The sequence below is a fragment of the Micromesistius poutassou genome (assembly GCF_964030765.1).
Source record: "Micromesistius poutassou genome assembly, chromosome: 7".
Lineage (NCBI taxonomy): Eukaryota > Metazoa > Chordata > Actinopteri > Gadiformes > Gadidae > Micromesistius > Micromesistius poutassou.
Genome location: NC_140277.1, coordinates 3793404 through 3818789, shown reverse-complemented (window position 1 = coordinate 3818789; position 25386 = coordinate 3793404). Strand labels below are relative to the sequence as shown.

General features: G+C 49.2%; 2 protein-coding genes across 2 annotated transcripts in view; one reads left to right on the top strand and one right to left on the bottom strand.

Annotated features, from left to right (window-relative positions):
• Positions 1 to 368: 368 nt before the first annotated feature.
• fhip2a (FHF complex subunit HOOK interacting protein 2) lies at positions 369 to 12201 on the top strand. The gene is made up of 17 exons (XM_084470822.1): positions 369 to 547; positions 1605 to 1683; positions 1887 to 2056; positions 2528 to 2632; positions 2762 to 2884; positions 3171 to 3413; positions 4360 to 4556; positions 5018 to 5132; positions 5331 to 5407; positions 5591 to 5783; positions 6344 to 6501; positions 7266 to 7412; positions 7545 to 7635; positions 7864 to 8007; positions 8514 to 8654; positions 9137 to 9240; positions 9502 to 12201. Exons 1-17 carry the CDS (start codon positions 503 to 505, stop codon positions 9611 to 9613), a joined length of 2244 nt encoding a protein of 747 aa, XP_084326948.1. The 5' UTR covers positions 369 to 502; the 3' UTR covers positions 9614 to 12201.
• Positions 12202 to 12266: 65 nt separating this feature from the next.
• LOC311350127 (serum response factor-like) overlaps positions 12267 to 25386 on the bottom strand; it is a 17323-nt gene continuing 4203 nt past the window's right edge. Inside the window, exons 3-6 of the mRNA XM_084470152.1 lie at positions 20265 to 20505; positions 15978 to 16166; positions 15606 to 15682; positions 12267 to 14723 (exon numbers count right to left, since the gene is read on the bottom strand). Coding sequence (XP_084326278.1) covers positions 14628 to 14723; positions 15606 to 15682; positions 15978 to 16166; positions 20265 to 20505 — 603 coding nt within the window. The 3' untranslated portion in view covers positions 12267 to 14627. The remainder of the gene's footprint in view (positions 14724 to 15605; positions 15683 to 15977; positions 16167 to 20264; positions 20506 to 25386) is intronic.

Below are 25386 nucleotides of genomic sequence, written 5' to 3'. Positions count from 1 at the left end.
TCCTGTAATTCCTTTGTGTGCTGGCGCCCCCTGGCGGTCGCGGCCGGCGGTGTTGTATCTGGCGCCCCCTACTGGCGGTGTTGTGTCGGGCGGCCGCGGCCGGCGGTGTTGTGTCTGGCGCCCCCTGGCGGCCGCGGGCGGCGGTGTTGTTTTTGTTTCTGGCGCTCCCTGGCGGCCGTGGTGGGCGGTGTTGTTGTTTCTGTCGCCCCCTGGTGGCGGCGGGAAGCGGTGTCTGGCGGTGGAAGTGCCACCGTGTCCAGAGAGCTGCGTGCGCGTCACGTTAGCGCAGACGCTCTTGTTTACAGCCGCGGCCGAGCCGTGTTTTACGGGCCTAGTCCTCTCTATCGGTCGGTTTATTGCTTTATGGCGGCTGGTTCTCTGTTTCTCTCAAGGGTCGGTGTATGAGAGCTCCAACCTGGATCGAGGCGGCGGCAACAGGAAGAAGAAGATAGAGGAGTTCTCTAGGTCTTCTCGGGAGAAACTGGTCCAGTCCAAGAACAAAATGTTCTCCAAATTCACCTCGATCCTCCAGCATGCGGTGGAAGCGGTGAGTTTTACACCCCGGGTTCGGGTTCGGGTCGTGTGTATGTGTGTGGGGGGGTCAGTGTGTGTTGTCTTCTCACGACCCCTTCTCATGATCGTCAGCATAACAATGCTAACGTAGCTTAGCCGCTGAGCTAACCGAGCTAACTTAGGTTAGCCCAGTGCCTTTGGCCGAGACGCGTGTTTACGTCTCCTGAGGTCCTCCGGGACCTGAGGTGGGGAACCGCGGCGTTACGTCGGGGTAATAACGCTATAACATCACTGTAGGTGTGTGTGTGTGTGTGTGTGTGTGTGTGTGTGTGTGTGTGTGTGTGTGTGTGTGTGTGTGTGTCGCACTTAGTGTATATGTGTCGCTCGTGTACACCTGAAGACTCACACGGGGTCCGACACTCAGCGTGTCGGACCCCGTGTGACGCAGGACGGGCCGCTGGAGAACGGGGGCAGCTGGAGCCCTGGAGAAGTTGTCATCGTTTAGACTACAGAGTTTCCCCACAAGAGATTTGGCAATCGGGGTCAATGTTGAGCAACCTGCACTTTAGTGTTGACTCAGATATCACATACATGTGAGAAAACCAGGGGGCATACAGCAGTTGGGATATGATGAGGATTTGGAGGAATGACTCGTTTTCCTATGATGATGACTGACGCAGAAATATTATCCATGTGTTTGCATGCTGTCATCTTCATTCAACTCAAATATCACACAGACCGGTCTTCATATGCGTGTGATGTGTGCCAGACAGTGTCAGCAATGCAGACAGTGGGACAACCTGCCTGCAAGTGGTCCACTGTGGTATTCGCCTACAAGGCACTGATGAACTGCATAGTTCATCCAATACCAACCATTGTGGTCATTCCAGAGAGAGAGTTAGACTTGCTGAAGAGATGTAAACAAATCAAGGCTCAGACATGCTAGTTGGTCACATCATAGTTGTCTGCCGAATTTCAATATGCAGGTCACTGAGAGAGGTTAATTCTCCCGCTAAGTAACATGATTGGCTGATGACTCATGTGGCTAATGTGATTCATAGTTAACGTGGCCTGCTGTCTCTCTTCCCCAGCTGGCCCCTTCCCTGCCTCTGCAGGAGGACTTTGTCTACCACTGGAAGGCCATCACCCATTACTACATCGAGACGTCTGGTGAGAAGGATGAACATGGTCATGTGATCGGCCAATATATTAAGCAGCTTGGTTAGAGTCCAGCTCTGCTAGAGTCATATTTGTGTACAGTTATGTAACTTGCCGATTTTGATTGTTCCTGATGCTTAATTTGTGTGTGTGTGTGTGTGTGTGTGTGTGCGTGTGCGTGTGTGTGCGCGTGTGTGTGCGTGCACGGCCACCAGACGACAAGGCTCCGGTGACAGACACCAACATCCCGTCCCACCTGGAGCAGATGCTGGACATCCTGACCCAGGAGGAGGAGGAGCGGGAGTCGGGGGAGACGGGCCCCTGCATGGAGTACCTCCTGCACCACAAGATCCTGGAGACCCTGTTCACCCTGGGCAAGGCCGACGTAAGGCCCTGCCCTCACACACAGACGTGGAATAACACCACGGACAAGGGGCTGTATTCAACCTAGAGTTGTTCCCATACCGATAACAGTATCGGAAATTCCTCCGATACTTCCTGAAATGCAGAATCGGGATTGGCGAGTACGCAAGCCTATGCACCGATCAGAATCCATCACGTGACTAGCTCATTTACCACACAGTTAGAGAACATCACAAACACTACGGTGTTTGTGCTACAAGAATACAAATGTATTATTATAATTATAGATTATAATGTAAATTATCTAGTTCTGAAAATAAATTTTGTCGACAGTAAGGGAACCGACTATACATTGCTCTAACTGTTAAGAGAAACCTTCAATAAGAACCAGTGCTCTTAGTAGTTACAATGCTAGATGCCGTATCAGTATATACTTGGTATCGGCCGATACATATTCTTGGGTTGTCCTTCTGATCCTCTTCCTCTTCCTCAGTGCCCCCCGGGGATGAAGCAGCAGGTGTTGACCTTTTACACCAAGCTGCTGGGTCGCATCCACCAGCCCCTGCTCCCTCACATCAACGTGCATCGGCCCGTCCAGGTGAGCGGCGCCAATGCCCTTCAAGCCTCCACCGTTGTGCTGTTTTAGTTTCACCTTTCTCCCTCTGTGTCCGCTGGAGGTGTCTGACCCGTCTCTCCCGCCCGCCGCTCTCTCTCTCTCTCCCTCCAGAAACTGATCCGGCTCTGCGGAGAGGTGTTGGCGGCGCCCACGGAAAACGAGGAGATCCAGTTCCTCTGCATCGTGTGTGCCAAGCTGAAGCAGGACCCGTACCTGGTCAACTTCTTCCTGGAGGTAGGCTGGTATTCCTCGGAGGGGGATGAGGAAAGGGAGAGGAGGGAGGCGTGAGGGGGGCGTACAGGTCAAGCTACGACAGGATGAGGATTTCGTGGACTTGTATTCTTATGTATTCTTATATATGGCTGACGCAGGAGTGTTATCCATGCGTCTGTATGCAGTCGTCCTCACACAGTCCACAGTAAACTCTGTCCTGCCCATAGAGCTGCTGGTAATCCACCTTGCCTCTGAGTTGTGCATGCTGGACGCAGTGTGCTCACACCTGTCACCTGACCCCTTGCAGAACAAGGCCAGGAGGCCTGAGGCCCAGAGCCCCGGAGGCCCAGAGGGGGCCAGGGGCGGCCTGGCCTCCCCAGACACGGGCCAGCCCCACGGGGACCAGCCCCCGACCCCCAGCGAGGAGCCACAGGCTGCAGCCGCCACAGCCAGCTGCGGGAGTCCAGCCAACAGCCACAGCTCCAACAACAACCACAGCAGCAACAACTACAACCTGGTCACCTCCCTGCTCAACCTCACCAGGAGTCCGGTGAGTGTTCAGCCAATCGGACTGTGTTCTGTCCAGTGAAGTCACTGTAGTGCCGTCAGGCCGCCGTGTCCTTAGCAGGACAAAACACAGCACTGTCATTCACTCCATCGGATATCTGCTGCTACTTATTATGCATGTATTATTACTTACTTTGTTATTGTGATCTTGTATTGTTGCTGCTATGTGACTGTTGAGGAACCATGCCTAAGCTATTTTACTCTTGTGTATGCTATGATGTAATAAAGAGAGAGAAAACTCTTTTAAACGCAGACAGTAGTTCTTTTAAATAACTTTTACATCCCTTGAAAGTTATGTTATTTTTATGAACCATAACAGGCGTTTTATTTGATCTACTGCTGCTCTTTGTTTCCTTGTAAAGTCCTATATATAACGTCCTATAACTGTCTTGCCTCATCTGTGAGTGTTTAGATGTTAGAGGGAGAAGTCTTTTAAGTTGTTTGAGTCGTGTTTGCAATGGGTAAGCTGCAAATGAATCTCTTCTTGGGATAAATAAATTCATGATGATCATCAACAAACCGCACCGTTCAGACTTGGTGTTCACTTCCTGCGGTGTGTCCGTGGATTTTTCTTTTTGGTGTTTATAGTATGCAAAGATTGTTTGCATGATATGGATAAAATATCACATTGACTATTAATATTGAGATAGACATCGATTTAGCAATACAAATGTAAACCTTCTACTTTTGATGGTTTCTCCATCTGGTTTGGAGACCCAGTCCTCATTGTGAACCAAAGTAAAGTTTACCGGTTTAAATGCTGTCTCTCTTTCTTCTGACAAATTCACTTGGTCACTTCTGAATTATTGTAAGTCGCTTTGGATAAAAGCATCTGCTAAATTCCCTGAATGTAAATGTACCGGCTGCGTGTCAACATGGCGTTGGTCCGTGGTTCCTGCGTGGCTGACATCACTTCCTCTGCCCCCCAGGACGGCCGGGTGGTGGTGAAGGCGTGCGAGGGCCTGATGCTGCTGGTCAGCCTGCCGGAGCCCGCCGCCGCCAAGTGTCTGACGGAGAACACGGAGCTGGTGGAGCTGCTGACGGACCGGCTGTCGGGCTTCTACAAGGCCCTGCCCACCTCCATGGACCCCCTGGACATCGAGACCGTGGAGTCCGTCAACTGGGGGTAAACAGAGGCTACAGAGAGTTACTGTATTCAGACAGACAGACAGGTCTTTGTGAGACCAATAGGGTTACTAACAGGGTTAAAGTTAACAATGGTGTTATAGTCGATGTAGTTAGTCTAGGGTCAGGGTAAGCACTAGGATTAGGGTTAGCACTAGGGTGAGGGTGAGCATTAGGGTTAGGGTCAGAACTAGGGTTAGGGTGAGCGTTAGGATTAGCGTTAGGGTCAGCACTAGGGTTAGAGTCAGGGTCAGAACTAGGGTTAGGGTGAGCTGGGGGAGGAGGTGGGGTGGGGTGGGCTTGGTTTTCACCATGAAGCAGGTGGCACATAAATCCAAACCAAACCGGAGGTAGTCAAAAGCATTTTGTGATAAGCTTGTGATAAACATTATGGTACAATGACGAGCCTGCGAGATGGATTCTAATCTCCCAACTGTGTTCTCGTTTGCTCTCCCTTCGCAGTTTGGACGTGTACAACCTAAAGGAGGATGCAGCCATCTTTGCAGGGAAGAGAGGACTCATCTCCTTCCTGTCATGGCTCGACTACTGTGACCAGCTCATCAAGGAGGCTCAGAAGGTCTGTGCCAACACACGCTGACTCACTCTCTCCCTCCCTCTCTCCCTCTTTCCTTGCATCTCTCCCTATCTCTGTGTATTCACCCTGACGCACCACTCTGCTGTGGGAATGGTTGCCGAGTTATATTTATCACGCCGGGAACATCAGAAGGCTGATTCACCCTCCTCTTCCTCCTCTTCCTCCCTTCCCTCCCTGCAGTCGGCAGCCACGGTGATGGCCCGAGCGGTGAGAGAGAGGTTCTTCATTCCCGTCATGGAGCCTCAGCTGATGCAGACGTGAGCCTCCCTACAAACTAACAAACTATCAGTCAAAGGGGAAAGCATCCCGAGTCTCTGTGTTAATGTGTGTGTGTGGTTGTGTCTGCGTGCCCTGTCTGTCTGTCTGTCTGTCTGTGTGCCCTTTGTGTGCATGTGCCCTGTGTGTGTGTGTGTGTGTGTGCGTGTGACCTGTATGTGTAGGTCTGAGGTGGGCATCCTGACCTCCACGGCGCTTCTGAACCGGATCATCAGGCAGGTGACGTCGGAGGCCCTGCTGCAGGAGATGGTCTACTTCCTGCTGGGGGAGGAGCGGGAGGCGGAGACCCCCGCGGGGGTGACGCGCAACCCGCTCAGACACAGGCTCATCGAGCACTGCGACCACCTGTCGGACGAGGTCAGCATCATTATCGTCATTTACATATTTATACATGCATGTATTTGATTGTATGTAGTTATGTGAGCTCTCCGCTCCTTGGGTTATTCATTAGAGTGCAACTTCCAAGAATCTACAAAAGTAAAATAATAATTAAATCTATTTTTATGAATTTATGAGATAAAAAAATTCAGAATCGCTGATTTCGAGGAAAGATCGGCAACGCCAACAAGAGACTCAAGTTCTTCTGTAACGTTGTTCGAGTCCAATTCTATTTAAAAACGCTACAAAACTAAAACAAATACCCAAAACAAACAAAAAAAGCCTGAATGATATTTATGAGATTTAATTAGCGTACAGTAACTTACAGAGTAATATCTAATTGTAGTGTAGGATGCATTCATGGCTGCCTCACCTGGCATCGTTATCGTCAGAGAGGATGCCCCTAGAGACTCGTCTCAGTCCGCTGTACTGGACCTAAAAGCCTTCACTACTGTCTCAGCCCCTTTAGCATTTCCCTCAGCATGTCCTCTTCACTGGAGGGTCCGGGGTTCACTCTGTCCTCTCTCTCCACCCCCCAGATCAGCATCATGACGCTGCGACTGTTTGAGCAGCTGATCCAGAAGCCCAATCAGCACATCCTGTTCAGCCTGCTGCTGCGCAGCCTGGAGGAGAGGAACTACCTGGAGAACAAGCCCCAGGAGGAGCCCCTGGAGAATGGCCTGGCCCACGACGCCGTGTAAGGAGCTGCCCTGGCTTTGACCTATGACCACCATCGGCCGCGAGAATCCTGACGCCAATGGAGATGAATGCATTAAGTGTTCTTTTAGTCTCTCTCTCTCTCTCTCTCTCTGTCTGTCATTCTCTGTCTGTCTGTCTGTCTGTCTGTCTGTCTGTCTGTCCCTCTTAAGTTAAACATTGGCACGTTACTGTTAGTCCATGGTCTCGCATATAAATGTTCCCCAAAGTAAGGGGCCGTGGATTCCCTGTTCCGGCAGCAGAGATTGTTCCGTCGCTGCCAACCAGTCTGAACTGGGCAGTCATCACCAGTGGCACCAGTGTTTTTCCACTGTGGTCTTTGTTTTATATGTGGTGGCCGGACATAAATGTAGAAGGGAGATAAATACCAGGCTTTGTAGGAGTCTTCCTGGAAACTCTTCTGAGAGAGCTTCTCATTTGCAGTACAAAACGCTTCAGCGCGTCTCTGAATCAAACTAGAGGAACACGCAAAACTGTTAAAGTTAAATGTGCAAAAGAAAACGTACGTACTAGGTTTGAGTTTAGTCATGTATGTCACTCTCTCTCTCTCTCTCTCTCTCTCTCTCTCTCACTGTCTCTGTCTCACTCTCTCTCTCATTGTCTCTGTCTCACTCTCTGACAAACTAAAGAAACACGCAAAACTGCAACGACACGATGGAACGCCGTCGGTTAAATGTGCAAAAGAAGCCATACGTACTAGGTTTGAGTTGAGAGTTGAGTTTCTTCTGTGCCCTCCCCCCCCAGAGACCTGGAGGAGGACCCCCTGTTTGGGGACGACCCCTCTGCGGACGGCAGGCTGACCGGCTCCGACTGGCTGAGTCCGTCTCCGTCGCAGAGCCCCGACCACGGCAAGACGGACGGCAAGACGGAGGTCCACAAGATCGTCAACAGGTCAGTACACACACACGCACAGACACACGCACGCACGCACGCACGCACACGCACGCACACACACCCCGATACAGACAGACAGACACTAAAACACCCCCCATAAAGTAATGACCGGTCTGTTCATTCCTGCAGCTTCCTGTGTCTGGTGCCAGACGAGGCCAAGTCGTCCTATCACGTGGAGGGCACGGGTTATGACACCTACCTGAGAGACGCACACAGACAGGTGAGGACCCCCTGTTTGCTGTGGTTCCTCGTCATTGACAAACAGTGTTTCTGATGAGTATCCATCGTATCCTTGGGCAATAATGTGAGCCAATCAGAAACAAATCAGTTGACTCACATTCAGCTTCTATGCAAAGCGAGTCAGTGTACCGTAAACACTGGAGTAGCAGTGCAGTGCATTATTCCACTGGAGTGTGTGTCTGAGCCCCGTCCCTCTCCGCCTCCCCAGTTCAGGGACTACTGCGGGGTGTGCCAGCGCTGGGACTGGCGAGGGACGCCCAAGCCCATCGAGAAGTGTGACCTGGAGCGGCCCTTCTTCGAGGGCCACTTCCTCAAGGTGCTCTTCGACAGGATGGGCCGTGTCCTGGATCAGGTGGGCCCACTGTTATTGTTTATTGTTGTGTGTTTCATTGATGTGTCACACACCACCACGTTTGAGTAGCTGTTTAAATCTCACCCACCTGAATGACACCGCTTGAAACAGCTTGACACTTGTGTAATGAAGTGAACTGTAATGAAAATGTGTAATTATTGTAATTATTACAGTGCTCTACTTGAAAATAAACTTGTGGTTTATAAATGGGATCCTTTAAACCCAACCCGTCTACAAATGCATTCACCTTTATGTACTCCAGATGGCCATTAAACCGTGAATCAAAAACTAAAGTTCAAACGGACAGCGACTGTACCAACAGCGATATGTTTTTTGTCTTTCTCCTGACAAATGTACTTATTGTACTTACTTATCTGCTAAATACCCTCAATGTCAAAATGTAAATAAAACACGTTTCTAGACAAATAAAAAGGTGTTTCCCGTCCCTCTGAAAGCGGATGTACCCATGAACTCTGACCCCTCTCCCCCCTCCCCCTCACCCCCAGCCCTACGAGGTGAACCTGCAGGTGACGTCGGTGCTCTCCAAGCTGTGTCTGCTGCCCCACCCCCACATGCACGAGTACCTGCTGGACCCCTACATCAACCTGGCCCCCGGGTGCCGCTCTCTCTTCTCAGTCATCGTCAGGGTAAGACCCCGCCCCGTCTCATCATGAAATATTATATACTGGTGCTCATTGAATGTTCCCAGTCTAGATGTTGGGTTGATTGTCATGTGGTTAGGGGGGCGGGCAAGTCTTCATGGTGTGTATGCGTGCCAGTTTGTGTGTGTATTGAGTTAGCCAATGAGTGCTCTTGCTATGCAGGATGGAAACGGTTCTTGGATCAGCAGATTGATGGGAGCCTTGATCATTGTGTTTTAAGCGGCATGGGATCAGAATTGCAGGGAATAGAAGTAATTTGTCTACAGAGTGCATGCTTTAGTTTGATTAGGGTGAATAACACGGTTGTGGTCGTACATTCGGATTACCGTGTTCACACTCACTAATGTAATGTTTGAAATGTTTGGGATTTGGGTTGGTTGAGGAAGGCGTGACACGGCGAAACGCGCCAGGTTGAGCCGGTGTGCGTGCGAGCATGGACTGACCTGTGTGTTGTCTCCGGTGAGCAGGTGGTGGGGGACCTCATGTTGAGGATTCAGCGCATCCCCGACTTCACCCCCAAACTCCTGCTGGTGAGGAAGAGGCTGCTGGGGCTGGAGCCGGAAGGAGTCAAGTAAGTGTGGTCTACTCAGTCTGCTGTAGGGGACCTGATGTCCCCAGTGGACCTAAAGGGTTCACTATCGTCTCAGTCTGTAGTGGACCTAAAGGGTTCACTATTGTCCTGTCCAGGTTGGAGTAGGAGGGGAATGCCTTCTTACTTGTGTTTCCCCCCTGGTGTATTTATCAATGTGTGTATGTATCTCATGGTGTGTGTGTGTTTCTTATGGTGTGTGTGTGTGTGTGTGTTTCTCATCGTGTGTGTTTCCTGCCGCAGCGTGGACCACATGACTCTCCTGGAGGGCGTGATCGTGCTGGAGGAGTTCTGCAAAGAGCTGGCAGCCATCGCCTTCGTCAAGTTCCACGCCACGGCCACCTCCTCACCGTAAACCCCACCCCCTTCCCGGACATCGAGCGCGGGGGTTGGTGGGTGCAGTGCGGGGGGTAAGGTGGGACAGTGAACAATCACCAACCAACAAACGATTGTTTGGAAAGGGGGGACAAAAATTAAAGAGAAGACAGTCTTTGCCACCCGTTCCCCCCACGCTTCGATCATCACCCCTCCACTCTATCGGACTCCAATGTAGGCTGCCTTTTCAGCCTGTCGCCCTCGTCAGAGTGCAATGCAAACACTGCCCAGTAGGGGCTCCAGAGAGCAGGAGGAGGGGCAGTATAGGGTGGGAGGGGGGGGGGGGGTCTGTGTGGCTTCGTGTTGAAGGAGGTCGAGCTAAATATGAACAGACACACAGCCTCCACATTATCACGCTCCCTCCTCCTCTACTTCCTCTGCTTTCTGGCCAGCCACGAGGTGAGTGTGTGTTCCCTAGAGTAAGTGATCTCTGGGGATGAGTGTGTGTGTGCGAGTGTGTGTGAGTCTCGATGTATATTTATTTATGGTTCCTGGTATCAAGCGTTTGTCAGCGTCCATGCCTTAATGTGGAGTCACACCTTTCCGTTACAGGTGTTCACTTTAATTTGTGTTTTATTCGTTAACATCGTGTGTTTAATTGTTTGTTTCTTGGGGAGGTGTTGCTGCAGAAAAGCCTTTTCCAGCCTGTTTGATCATCTACTTATAATTACTAAAAGATTATGGGAGGGAAAGGATAATTTAAGCAACCGCATCAAGGACACTTGACATCATGATTGAAATGCCAAGCTCTCTTAAAATGTTTTTATGGTTTATTTTTGCTTTCAGGTTGCCTTTTTGTGTAGAAGGAGGAGAAAAATGTTTTTAATGATCAGCATAACCTAAATAGACTAGGACGACGCTTCTCATGGCCTAGATAACTGAACCGGCTTCAAGCGGTCTGCTTTATATTCTCGCCCATACAAATCGCAAGCTAATTACTCTAATGTTTAGCATCGTTACCATCCAACCAATTAGGACTGTTCAACTGTTTCCAGACTTCTCTGTGAGCTGCAGCCGTTGCCCATTATTCTTTGTTATTTTCCTGCCAACGTGGCAATTTGGGGGAAGGGGGCATCACTCCTCGACTATTTAGGTATTAAAAAGCTCAGACTAGCACATTCCTCCCCCAATGTACGATGTGGGAATTTGGTGATGCTATCCACCAGAGTAGCTCGTAATTGGCTGTCCTGTCTTGATGATGAGGTGCAGGAGGTTCACAGACCGAAAGTCACGCTGTAGTTAATCTCCTTTCAGACGCAATCCCAACCGGTTGTGAGATTTTACATTTACCAACAGTATTGTTTTCATGTTTTTGTTGCTGTGACTCTTGAGACGAGGTTTCACCTTAATGATCAATGATTCATTTGACTACATTCATTGCAATATGCCGTAATATAAAAGATAATGTTCATGCTATGAAATGTTATATACTGGTGCTCATTGAATGTACCCAGTCTGGATGTTGGTATGATTGACATGTGGTTAGGGGGCAGGCGAGTCTTCATGGTGTGTATGCGTGCCAGTTTGTGTGTGTGTCGAGTTTTGCTGTTGCTATGCAGGATGGAAACGGTTCTTGGATCACAACATTGTGGGAGCTTCGATTCACAAGGATTCGATCATTGTGTTTTGAGCCTGAGCATCAGGCAAGAATCTCAACAGCCCGGCTGCGTATGCAACTGTTTGCATGGGATCAGAATTGCACATTATCTTCTTTACTTGTTCATAATGTACATATACGAAACACAAACACTTTTCACTTTTGAACCTTTTTTCTTAAACCAAAAAAAATATAATGTTGGCGATTTACCAATAGTCAAATTTCATATATATATGTTAAGAAAAACAATCATGCACATTTTTTTACATCTATTTGTTTCCACCTTGTAGGACATGTGTAAATTGTAGGTGTACAATAGCAGTATGGCCGTCGTCTGGTTTGTAAGCGCATGAAGTTACCGTGTATATACGCGCGTGTCATTTTTACATTGTTGGTTTGGAACGCAGCCCACCAGCGCCGGGCTATTGGATAGTTAGCAGCCCACACTTTGTTTTGGAGAAGACGCCACGCCTTACTTTACTGGGAGGGCATCTCCTGCTGAGGACCCCACCTCCCTCCCCTCTGCTAGAAGCTCATTGGCTAGGCTTGGGTCCGCCCCTTGCTCCCACCTCTTACATTTTTTGCATGGTTTACTCGGTTTGTAAAATAGTTAAACAAACTTATTTTGGTTATTTTGTCTGCTTTTCTTTTCTTCTTCGTTTGTTCAGCTCAGACCAATCACTGTACCGTGCGCTCCACTTCGCTTTTGTTTAATCGTGGTAACCTCATTGCTGCTTAACACTGTACAGTGGGGATTGGGGATTCTTAGATTTTCTTTTTCTTTACTTTTGACTAAAGGCAAGTGTGACTTCTGTTACTTGTGCAGCCCATGGTGTAAGCATTCGCGTTGTTCATCACTAGCATCAATGCCTCACACTCATTTTGTAAGCAGTATCCATCACACACTCAGGGGCATTGATACATACAACCATCTCCATCCAACGCCTGTCATCGCACACACAAATCAGGCTTTGTTCAAACCTTCTCCGTCCCAATAAATACATTAAAACACAGCTTTCTGTAGCCTGACGCATGGTCATTGCTTGGTTTGTTGTTTTTAATACAAAAGTCTGTACATAAGGTTACACAAACATCCCAAAAAAAAAGACTAAATAAAAATAAATCCGAAATAGATACCTTTTTTTTTTTTTTTAGCTCTCAGTGGCACTGAAATAAGCATGGAGGATATTGAAACAGTTATTAATACTTCAGAGTGTAAACGCCGGCACAGAGGCGGTCTCCGCTGACCCTACACAGTCTTCCCCCGTCAGAACCGAGCTCTGTGGGGGACCGAAACCCAAGCACAACCACATGAACAGACTCGCGTAAAGAAAGCAGTAGTTTCAACAACACCTCTTCCTGTCACCTGCCAGCCAATGAGCACGCAGTGATGCCTGGCATTGGTCCATCAGCGTCTGTGGCGTTCCTCCCACCCCCCTTGGCTCTCAGTCACAGTCTGACATGCTGATTCATGTGGCATATTGTGTTCACCTGGATCACCAAACCCTGTCCCACTCAGTGTGGAGAATCATGCAATAGGTCAGATGTTGCGTCAGAGGCCCCTGCAAGAGATTCAAATCCAACATGGCCCCCGTCAAGAAGAGTGCGTCACGGGAAATAAGCCACGGAATTCAAAAAGGCACAGCGGTACATTCTGTTACTAAACATCCTCGTAACATCATGGAGAATCGTGCACAGTCTGCACATATAATCAATTATTTTCACAAAATATAGCCTATATATAAACTTGAACACTCAAAAATACAAGCGATGCGTGTGTACCCGGCAGCAGTGTCGTCGTTCTACACCAGTACACCTGTGTGTGTGGAAACCAAGTGGGACACTGTTCATAAAGTCTATTGTCTGAGCATAAGGATCTAGATTTACATTCACATGTTGCTTTGTTGTACAATATAGCAGGTTCATGGGTTCACTACAGGCCGTTTGTGAGCAGTGTAAAGATATACCGTGATTTTAGTTCATCGTTAACTCACTATTTGTTTTAAAATCTTGATACCCAATCAACTCATCAGTGTGATAGTCGCCGCTAGCTAGCTGCAGGGGAACATGATATAAATGCCAGCGCCAAATCATTTAAACCAACGGACGAGGTCAGGTTCCCTTTAAATAAAACACTGCTGCTAATGGTCTTGATAGTGCAAATATCGGCCAATCACGTTGCTGAACTTAATTTAAATGTATGTTCACAACTGCTGTTGTGAATCTGAGTTTTATTTTCTACTTTAATTGAATGATTATTTTAATGATATTGAAAGTAGAAACTATCAGTACGTTAGGCTTTGTGTACTTAAAATATTATTTCAGCGAAATATCACATTTTTAAGATGTCTATCGCATAATTTCCAGATGGAAAATTATCTGGGTTCATGTATTGACCTCCTAAATCACTAAATAAGCTTGTATATTATTTATCTTCAATATTATTTATCATTTATCATTTCTCTATGCAAACCATTTCCATATTGATACAAAACGACGTACAAAAAACAAAACAAAAACAGACATGCTGTTGTCCAAACTTAAAACAGGCCAAAATACAAAGTTTCAATTAGAAAAATGTGCTATGTACATTTTTTCCAAATAAAGTCATATCAATATCCTCACCACAATACAAATGTCAAGATACGCACAAATAAAAACACAAAAACGCAAGCTACTCACACTTGAACATTCAGACAAGTGAATGTCTCTTTGGCTGGTGTGAAGTTGTGGCACTGTGTGTGTGTGTGTGTGTGTGTGTGTGTGTGTGTGTGTGTGTGTGTGTGTGTGTGTGTGTGTGTGTGTGTGTGTGTGTGTGTGTGTGTGTGTGTGTGTGTGTGTGTGTGTGTGTGTGTGTGTGTGTGTGTAGGTGTGTGTGTAGGTGTGTGTGTGTGTAGGTGTGTGTGTGTGTGTGTGTTGTCGATGTGTATGTGTGCTGTCAGTGTGTGTGTTGGCGATGTGTGTGTGTGCGCGTGTACTGACTCATTTTAAAAAAAGCATGCGCAAGCACAACAACACCATCTGTGGTATAGAAAAAAGGTTACAATGACGGCCGTGGTGAACAGCGCAGTATATTTATTTAGCAAATATATATCTATATATCTATCTAAATATATATTACATGAACTCACATGGATACGCAACACATAGGCCCTTGATTTTGTGTGTGTGTGTGTGTGTGTGTGTGTGTGTGTGTGTGTGTGTGTGTGTGTGTGTGTGTGTGTGTGTGTGTGTGTGTGTGTGTGTGTGTGTGTGTCGCCAGGCCACGCCTAGCGCCGCAACGCACGGTTCGCAGAGGAAGGCAGCAATAAATAGAAACCTCAGTCCGTCCCATGTGTCAGTGGGTCTGTCCGTGGGTGCCGGCGGCTCCGCCCCAGCAGGGGGCGCCCTCCACCAGTCAGTCCGCCTTGGAGCCCTGGGCCACGTCCAGGTTCACCACCTGCAGCTCCGTCAGGGTGCTGCTACTGCCGCTCGACTGCTGTCCAATCACCATCTGCAGCGGGGACAAGACCACGCCTACGTTAGAACTCACCAGTGGCAGGCAGGGTGGTCAAGTGACCTTGCCTGATTGGACGCCACCTCGCTATGATGGGATACCGGCGCACAAACCACATGAATCACACGCTGACACACACACACACACACACACACACACACACACACACACACACACACACACACACACACACACACACACACACACACACACACACACACACACACACACACACACACACACACACACACACGGCCATCTGGCAACACTCCTGCAATCTGTTCTTTGTTCAGTGTAAAATAGTGCAGCTAATAATAATCGGTCTACTGGTAACTCAGAACAGAACCGACTGATTGTGTTGATGGGTTAAATAATTCTAGTGAAACATGCGCACGGTGACGACATCAAATGAACACATTACACTACAGCGGCATTTCTTGTGTTCAAGGCAACACACATTATTTGTGTGGACGTGAGCACACGTCCACATTGATAACAACATTCTACCAAACTGATGACACGCTTCTCTACTTCTTTATCCAGTTGCAACAGTGGTAGTGATAACTTTCTTAACCAATCACAACACGCACTTTGACTTCCTCAACCAATCATAACATAACTATGACTTCCTCAACCAATGAACACATAACCAATGACTTCCTGATTCACTGCAGCGCGCACACACACACACACACACACACACACACACGCACGCCTGTGTATAAGTGGTTGAAGGTGTGGGCGTTGGGCGTCAGACACCAGGGCCCGGGCAGAGCAAGGGGGCCGTGCTGCCGCCATGCGTTAGTGGCACTCAGTGGCATGCTGGTTGCAGAGGGAGAATAGGGGAGTTTCACTTGTGAAATGGAGATCTTGCCGTACTGGGTGAAGCTGCACCGCTGAGACGGGGATCTGCACCGTGCCAGGAGGGGCCGCCAGGAACACCTGGGGGACGCCACCTGGGAGCGCACACACACACACACACACACACACACACACAGTTTTGTCAGAGCACTTTTATTTATTGATTTATTTATTGCTTTAGGGGTGTAAACAGAACAAGGAAAATAAAAATACATATGTCTACCCCACCTTTAAATCCCTTTTTGAGCTACAATTCATTAAGGAGGAGACAGGGGCTAGGCACCCTATTAAATGACACCTATTAGGTAGACTGTGGACCTTAGGGTTCAATTCAAGTACGAGACTCCGTTTGGTGTGTTTGGTAGAGGAGGGAAAGCTCTGAGGTCTCACCCGAGTCCTGGCCCTGGCCGTGGGACACGTGCATGGCCGAGGACCCCTGGGAGAAGGCGTTGAGCACGGCCAGCCCTCCGTCGGTCAGCGCTGGCGAGGAGGTGTACATCACCGTGTGGGGGCTGGGGTACATCATGTGACCCGCTGAGCCCGACGTCGTGACGATGTTGGCCGGCATGCTCGCCGTCGCTGAACGGAGAGAAGAGGAAAGGAAATGGGGGACGGGAAGCACAAGCGCGACGGACGTCCAGAAGTTCAGACACTGGCCACTAGATGGCGCTCACAGGCTGAGGGCGGTACCGTTTGACTGCGTGTGAAATCTCACTCTTTTGTTTGGCCACAACTAAAGACTGGGTTTCTGACACATTAGTTTAGTTTATTGAAGTAATAAACTGGACTACCAAAGTAATGTTTTTTTTTTAGCACCACTGTGTCAAATGTCAATCTCATTTGTATGGTCACTGCCAAGAAAGAACTCCCTGCAAATGTGTATTTTCTCAGAGAAAACACTTTATTTTAGTGAAATAAAAAAAATAAAAACGCAAACTTTGTGCTGAGCAACCAAAGTACAGAGTCACCAACCTATCACATCTCACCTTGGGCACAAGACCATCTGCTGAACCTAACACCTCTCCTTACCATCTCCAAGATCTGCCTGTGTCATTCTGACTCTCGGCAGAGTTGGATTTTTATAGACTTAAACGTTGCTAAGATCTGTAGCCTGGTGAGACCGTCATGATTCTCAGGTCTGGAGCCACTGCGACTTAAGTCGAGAAAATAAATCAAACCAATCATTGTGATGCTCACTCTTTTTCAGTTCTCGTCTAATCCGGATGGAAGTAAAGCAAAAAAATTCTAATCAGATATAAGACGTGCAAGATCTGTTCATATTTAATAACAGTTCCTCCTTACTACTGTAGTGTGGATCTGAGCCTCACCCTCCGACGTTAACACACAGACGCATCCGTTTGTTTTTTTAGAAACAACTCACAGAAACACATAGTGTGTTTGGACGTCAGAACCGCTCAACTGTTTGCAGACCCCCAAATCAAAGCACAGGACAAACGAATCAGTGATAATAGTATTTAAAACACATGCTTATTGTCAAAGACCTCTTGAGACACATTACGACAAATGAAATGTAATTGGGCCCCTTCAACGCTAATGCAGTGGCTCACAGCTGTGGGGTCAGTGCACCGGGACTTTGATAATACCCACAGATGTTGATTGGATAAAAAATATTTATCTTCAGAGATTGAAACAGGGTCACAGGCCAAAATGGGTAGGGAACCAGTGAACCACTGGGCTGATTTTATAGCGATAGCCGGCGCAGACCGGGTTGTGTCTGTAGGCCTAGAGGTGAGCGAGGGAAAGCTAGCAAGATGCTAACAAGAGGCTAACAAGAGGCTAGATATGCTAGCGAGATGCTAATGAGAGGCCAGCAAGATTCTGACCAGAGGCTAACGAGAGGTTAACGATATGCTAGCCAGATGCTAACGAGAGGCAAGAGAGATGCTAGTGAGATGCTAACAAGAGGCTAGCAACAACACAAGATCCTATTGTGAGGCTTGCAAGAGGCTAGCGAGATGCCAGCGAGACACTAATGAGAGACTAGCACGAGGCTAGCATGAGGCTAGCAAGATGCTAGTGTGAGGCTAGCGAGGGGCAACAATATGCTAATAAGATGCTAGCGTGAGGCTAGCAAGAGGCTAACGGGCAGCAGCAGGCGGCAGGGGGTTGGGGGGGGAGTTTGGGGGGGGGGGGGGGTCACCTGCAAGGGAGACTGCGGCGGGGAAGCGGAACACAGCCTGGGTTCCCTGCGAGGCGTGCTGGCCTGCCAGCGCCAGAGAGTGGTGCTGCAGCTGGCTCAGAGGAATGGTGGGCATGCCGGGGGGCAGGGCCGTGCCTGCTGGAGGGGGCAACGCCGTGGGGGGTGGGGGGGGGGGGGGGGTGGAACGGGAGGGGGGGGGGACACGGACGAATGAGTGGACAGACAGACGGATGAACGGAGGGACAAGTACCGACCATCAGACAGACATACACGAAGAGAGACACGTTAGGTGCGTGTAGTGTTAGCGTTAGATATGGATTAGCGCTGGTAAGGCCGGAGATGTGCTTGTTCTTATCTACTACTTTGTCTATTTTATGATTTATATTATTATAAATGCGTATGTTTTAAGAATAAAATCCCACCTATCACCTGCAGTACCCTCAAGTACCACCAGTGGTTCGCGTACCACAGGTTGAGACCCACTGCTCTCGGGGAATCCCCCAGTAACACATATAGTACACAGGTACGTATGAACATACATAAGTATATACAATTCCCTTCACGACGCAAACGCGTGACTGTAGAGCCAATCCACCTCTGGCTTTATTGTTTTACGATATCATTGTTCAGAGTTAGACGATACGGAATGTCGTCAAAGGGTATTACAACGCAGGAACAAAGTAAATACAGCCTTTCTCGTCATCATCATCGATTTGTCGAAACGCACATAACGTTTACAAATCCTCGAGGTCTCCCGCCGTTGGACCCTACTCTCTGAACCCTACTAAAACGGTGGGTAAATATTGTGGTTCCCGTCCCATTTGGCCACAGGCTCCTCCACACAGTTGCTTTATGGGGGCTCAGTAGTAGTAGCAGCAGCCCAGGGCAAGCGGTGGTCAGAGCGCGGGGGGATGGGGGTCTGTTGTTCCACCTGCCAGTGCCAGACAGGTGGTGCTAGACAGGTGGTGCAAGAGGTGCAAGACAGAGAGCGACGACAGGAAATGAAAGAGAGGCATAGGGTGTAGAGAGAGAGAGTGAGAGAGTGCGAGAGCGAGAGCGGAAGGGAGATTGTAGGGTGTTGCACACCAGGGGGCTAAACACAGAGGCCTGCCTGGCTTGTTCTTCAGTCATCAGTCACCTCAGCGTTATTCTATTTCTCTGTCTGTCTGCCCCAAGTCACTGGGTGCTGACACAGCAGTACACACACACACACACACACACACACACACACACACACACACACACACACACACACACACACACACACACACACACACACACACACACACACACACACACACACACACACACACACACTACAGGATTGTTCTGCACAGCATTAGAAAGAACAACAAGGATAGAACAATAAGGAACCGCACAGCAGGCCCCTTGGTTTAGAACATTGTCAACCCTAGCACTGAGTGCATGTGTGTATCCATTTGTCTGTGCATGTGTCTTTGTGCGTGTGTGCGTGCGTGCGTGCGCAAGTCCACGTGTATGTTTGTGAGTGCATGATTGTGTGCATGTGTGCATTTTTGTGTGTGAGTGCGGGTGCATGCATGTGTGTGTGCAAGTGTGAGCTAGTGCATGTGTGTGTGTGTGTGTGTGTGTGTGTGTGTGTGTGTGTGTGTGTGTGTGTGTGTGTGAAACTGCATCTGTGTGTGAGTGTGTGTGTGTGTTGGTGTAGGCGTGCATGGTGTACAGCTCAGGATGGGCCGTGGCCTCCAGACAGCAGCACCTCCATTGTAAAACAGCGGGGCTCGAGCCGTCTGTCCTCCTTCCAATATTCATGACTCATTACAGCGCAGTGTTCTGCAGCTCTTGGCCCGTGGCCATTGTGCGCCGCAAGCTTAATTATTCCTCTGACAGAGCGTTCAAAAGGCTGGAGCCCGCAGCCGTGCCTGACCTGTATATGAATATATATATATTCTTTTAAATAAATTAATGAATGGCACCCAAAGACAATGAGGGTCTGTGGCGAGAGACAAAGGGGGAGACAAAGGACAGGACCAGGGTGGAGGGGCGGGGTAGGGGGTCGTGTCATGAGCCTCCTTTCAAACACGGAAGACCAACGATGGATGTTAAGTGGTCCCCACCGTCACGATCTCTCTGATATTTGTTCATCAGAAACCTCATGACGGTGTTTTCAGCAGTCTCCACCCAAATGCAATAAGTCTACGTTGAGACGCACACGAGCATGTAACATATTAGTCATTATCATATCGAGTGTTAGCATCGCTGTTAGCGTCTCAATTTCAGTCCTCTTTTCTAACTTCCAACATGGCCACATCCCCTTCCATTTTGCCGGCGTAACATTTTTAGATGAGAAAAAATGGATATTATACATTCAGAGTATGATGGAGATGCCTTGAAGCCACTTTAATCAATGAAGCATGAAATGGAACCAGCACGGCAAGGACCTTCGTCCAGAGAGAGTGACCACACACACACACACACACACACACACACACACACACACACACACACACACACACACACACACACACACACCTTACCTGGCATGAACGTGAAGCCCCCCGGCAGCTGCATGACCCCCGAGGTGGCTCCGCCGCCGGCCTTGAGGAGGGTCCCGTTGGCGCCAGAGTTGCCGCCGGCCGAGACAGGCGCCAGGTAGTTGGTGATGGGGAAGGAGCTGCTGACCTGCATGCTGGTGGAGGTGGTTGGCACCGTGGACTGCCCGCTGGTCACCACGCCCCCCGGCAGGCTGGTCACCGTGAAGGCCGGCTTCAGCGTGTCCTGGAGAGGGGGGGGGGAGACATGAGGGGACTAGTTTAACTTCTGATTGTATCATTGTACTTCATACAGGATGTGGAATAAAGACAAACAAGCCAAAATCTCTGCGAGCAGTGTTGCAAGATTTGGCGGGAAATCTGGGCCACTCTGGCAACACCGTCCGCGAGCACCTTCAGCCCTCTGCCCTCCGCCTTCACCCTCACCATCCTCCTCATGCGGGCCGCGTTACAAACATCTGCCAAATTCATACTTAAATCAAAACACTGAACAATGATCTCCCCACCCGGACAGAACCCAACAGGTCGTGCACTGGCATGCTCTGACTTGCTCGGCTTTAGAGAGAGAGCACTGGCGATCTGGAAGAGCGAACGAACGCAGTCACCTGTGCTGCAGCCGAGATAGAGCTGTGAACTGTGGTTTAGCACTTTAGCTTTAGCGCTTTGGGTTGGGTGGAAAGGATACGGCCTTACTGTGCACCAACCAGTTGCTGCAGTAGAGGAAGAAAAAAAAGTGTGCCTTGTATAAATAAACTTTTGACTTGTATTCACGACTGGAGCCCGGGAGCCCTTCCTGTTTGGAAGAAGGGTCTCTGGTGTTTCCCTTTCTACTCCAATATGCTCCACCGTGACGGCAGGTTGACCAGCTGGTTAAGCCTCATTACAGAGAGTGTCAGTTGCTAGCACCTAAAACAGCCCTATTAATAGTCCCTTTCCTCTGTGAGCAGCTGGAGTCAAAGCTCCTAGACGCAGCGACAGAGAGCATGCTTGTGGCTTTGTCAAGGTTGGATGGATGGGTGGGCCCAGACCGGAATGGCCCGGACTAAAGTCATGCGCAGAGAAACGACCAGGCCTGAGGCAAGGGCAGGGTCATGGATCGTAGGGGGATTTAGCTAATTGTACCCGTATGTACGATGAGGGCTGGTTAAGGAGGGCTGAGACCCAGCTCGCTGCCACAATCAAGTGATTTCCCCCCCAACGTCGTGCAGCTCTTTCAGGCTTCAGCTAAGACAAAGCCTGCCTCTGTAAGCCAATGCGGGACCAGACGCGATAGGACATTTGGTTAAGTGCAGGTGATCCCAACCTGATATTCAAATATCAAACTGCAGCAGTCGCACACACAACTAGAACAACTCCTCTGAAAACACAAGCCCACTTAAACCAAGATTTCACTGCTTCTAAATAAAGACCCGAAATTTGCAACAAAACAAATAGTGGCACACATTAACCAAGCAAGGTTGGTGATGAGGCAGTAGAACCTGCTGTGTGTGTGTGCGTGTGCGTGCATTTGAGCGTGTGCGTGGGCCCCGTGAGAAGACTTCAGTAGGCGTCAGGCCACGTACTGAACACTCATCTCAGCCCACATCGCCCGCACCTACACACTCCTATGTGGGCTTTAACAAGATGCTGGGATGATGGTGTAGAACGGCTCCACTTATAGCCGGGTACAGCACCAGCCTGCCGTGCATTTATTTCCCTGAGTGGGGGGAGGTGGACGACTTCTGCACCGCGTTCAGATGGAAAGACCACTGCACCTGAGAGCCAGCTTCTTTGAGACGATGCAACGAGGAAAAAGGCTATCAAGAGGGATGGAGAGAAGTCAGCCCTGTGGAGAATACTTGGTGGGATGGTGGAAATCAGGGGGCTGGCACTCACAACAACACCAGCAGCAGCACCAGCGTGTGGAGGAAGGAGGGGGGATCACAGTTGGCCGTGGAAAAATGAGCAAGAGCCACCAAACGCCCCCACAAAAACAACAACAACACATAAGATCAAGGAGCCACAAAAAGGGAGGAGCATGGAGGATGGAGGGATGGGAGGGGGGAGTGGGGCAGATACCAGACAGAGGGGTCAACATGTTGGGGGGGCGGGGTGGGGGGCTGTCAGCGCAGCAGGCCTGATACCACCTGTACAGTGGAGCTATTGATTTGTAGAGTGGACTGATCAAACACAGGACTTTGTGAGAGAGCAGAGGAGTAGGCAGTGTTGAGGGCCCACCAATCACATGCTACCACACGACACCCACCCACACAAACGCCTTAACCTTTGTAGTTTTGAGACACAGAAAAGAACACAATGTGGGAGTGTATCGCTCCCATATTTTAATGCGCTTCAGATTTCCAGAACTGAATGATAATGGATGTCACTAATGTGTCGGGGAAAACACAATTGGTACGTGGATGCCTTTGTGTTTCCTTTGTGACGTGAATCAGACGACGAGTGGAGTGACGAAGACAGACGACGGCACATCAACAGGAGGGCACAGTAGAATGGGATCTGAGTTGCGTTGATCTACAGCCAGCTGTGGGACGGCCTCGTACGTGCCCATATCTGAGCTGAACCCGGGGGCTTGGCTGGTCCAGGGTCGTTTACCTCGCTAGTTAAACACCAGCGGATCGGAGCGTACAGGACGTAGAACACACAATAAGTGTGTTGTATGCATGCATTGTGTAGCATCTTATCCTAGCTATCTTTGTTGTACACAGGGAATGGGTTAACCTAGCGATTGTTAGTGCTTGGCACTTGGTCCTATGAACATCCTTACTGTACCGACAGCGATATATTGTTGTTTCTCTTTCTTCTGACAAATGTACTTATTGTAAGTCAGTTTGGAAAAAAGCATCTGCTAAAAGCCCTAAATGTTAATGATAAGCTACTCTCTCAACCAACCCGCACGCCCGGTCCTTTCTCCTACACCACCATCAAGTCATGCATGTGTCCAAGATAACTCATGTGCGCGATAACAACCCTAACAAACATTCATATATATATATGAAAAAAAAAATATATATAAATAAAATATATAAATATATAAAAGAAAGAAAGAAAGAAAGAAAGAAAGACTCGGCTGCACCATTGCAAACATAATAGCTGTGCACCGCTGGGTGCTGTCCCTCTTCGTCCTGCAGGGGTGAGCACAGGGAAGAGATGGACAGACTGGAGGCTGGAAGGCCGGGCCCTGGAGGTTTGGAATAGAGGGGGGACGGGCTTGAGGGTCACATGGGACAGGGGACTGGGGGGAGGATAAGGGCGAGGGCATGAACAGCTGAGGGGACAGACAGCTGGCAGGGAACCCGATCACCTCTGAGTGTGGACGGACGGACAGAAGGGACGGGGACGGGGGGTTGAAATTAACCCTTCTTGCACCAGCTGAGGCGACCGCAGACGTGAGGCCATGTGACTGTCGCGCACACACACTTTGAGTTGTATTAGACAATCTTTAAAGACTCATCTAGAACATGCACCACACACACACACACACACACACACACACACACACACACACACACACACACACACACACACACACACACACACACACACACACACACACACACACACACACACACACACACTTTGAGCTGTATTGGACTATTTAACCTTGTGGTCTTTGAGGACTAGAACGGTTGAAATATAGGACAAACTACAGCTCCAATCCAAACCATTTGAAGTCATTTGATACGTAAAGTTCAACCTTAGACAACACAGACAGTTGCTCTCGCCTCCAACATCGGATCCTGTATATTTCAGTTCCTTGATATCAGATCCCTTTCTACGGGTTCATTCCTCAGCACCATTACCACATCTCACTGTGGGTGTTAACGGTGGCCGAACCCAGCGGTGGCATGTGTGAATCCCTTCCTGCAGACACCCCTATGTCACGGTGTTCTCTGCTGGTGTTTGACCTGCCGCCGGGCCCTGCCAGGCGGTGGCCATGGCCCTGACCTACATACGGCTGCTCCGTTGACCTCCGGCGTTGTTTGACCGTGTCTTTCCTGTGCAAACGGTGGCTCTATAAACAGCTCCTCCTCCCCGGTCCAGAGTGGGGCCGCTGCATAGTAAACATAGACCAGGATGGTGTAATGCATTCCAGCGCACCAGCAGTGGGGTCTGGGTGCGCGGGTGGTGGTGTGTGAAGGGGGGGGGGGGGCTCATTGCCCTGCATGTTAGAGTGTAGAAACGCAAAAATGTTTCGTCTTTTTTTCTTTAACTTCATCTTCAACTTCAACTTTCTTCCCTTCTCTGCGGCTAATTACATATCCTGTTTGTTCTGGTGTGCGCTCGTTTGGGAAGGATAGGCCGTGTCTGATAAGATGATTTTTGATGGGTTAGCAAGACAACCATCTGCCCTCCAAAGATACCGTTCTCATGAAATTAATGACTCAAATATAGTGGTTCACTTCACTTCAGAAGGTTTGTCCGCTCTGATTGGCCGACAGCTGACAGTGGCTGCTCCTGTTGTTGGTAAAAGGTCGACACAGTTTGACCTCAATCACCTGCTCTAACACATGCTTCTCACATTGCCACTGAACCACTGAAATAACCTCTTTGGGGGGTAAAATAAATGAACCATTTAAGAAAGTAAATTGAGCCCACGGCTTCATACTGATTAAAAATGGTCAAACATGAGAAGTTGGAGAAACTTGCCATTTAGTCTATCGAAAGCATTCCAATTTCACAAATGCCTCGCTGGTATATTTCTCCTGTTAGCGTCAACAGCTTCACAGACACTCTAGAGAAGCCCTGGGCGGTTGAATGTTGCTCCCTGGGAATCACCTCTGTAATCCCAGCATGCAACAGGGGCCCATTAAGACTTCCAGGCCGGAGACCCGTTACACAGCTACTCCGTTCAGCCCGGAGCGCCGAGTATTCTAATATACGAACATCAGGGGCCGACCATATGGTCAAACACAGCCGGGTCACCGGGCCACGCAACAGTACACTGTGAGAGAGTTAGTGAGTGAGTGAGTGAGCGAGAGAGAGAACTGCACACACACAGTTAAAAATATCAGACTCCTGGGGGGGGGGGGGGGCTGGGCGGCAGGGGGGGGGGGGGGGGGGGGGGGGAGGCAGTTAAGCCTTCGATCATGGCAGAGTGGGACAGCGA

Coding starts and splice junctions, on each gene's coding strand:
- fhip2a (XM_084470822.1), top strand. CDS start 503: ATGTTCTCCAAATTCACCTCGATCCTCCAGCATGCGGTGGAAGCG. Junction 2,633..2,761: donor ACGTGCATCGGCCCGTCCAG/GTGAGCGGCGCC, acceptor CTCTCCCTCCAG/AAACTGATCCGGCTCTGCGG. Junction 8,655..9,136: donor TCTTCTCAGTCATCGTCAGG/GTAAGACCCCGC, acceptor TCCGGTGAGCAG/GTGGTGGGGGACCTCATGTT.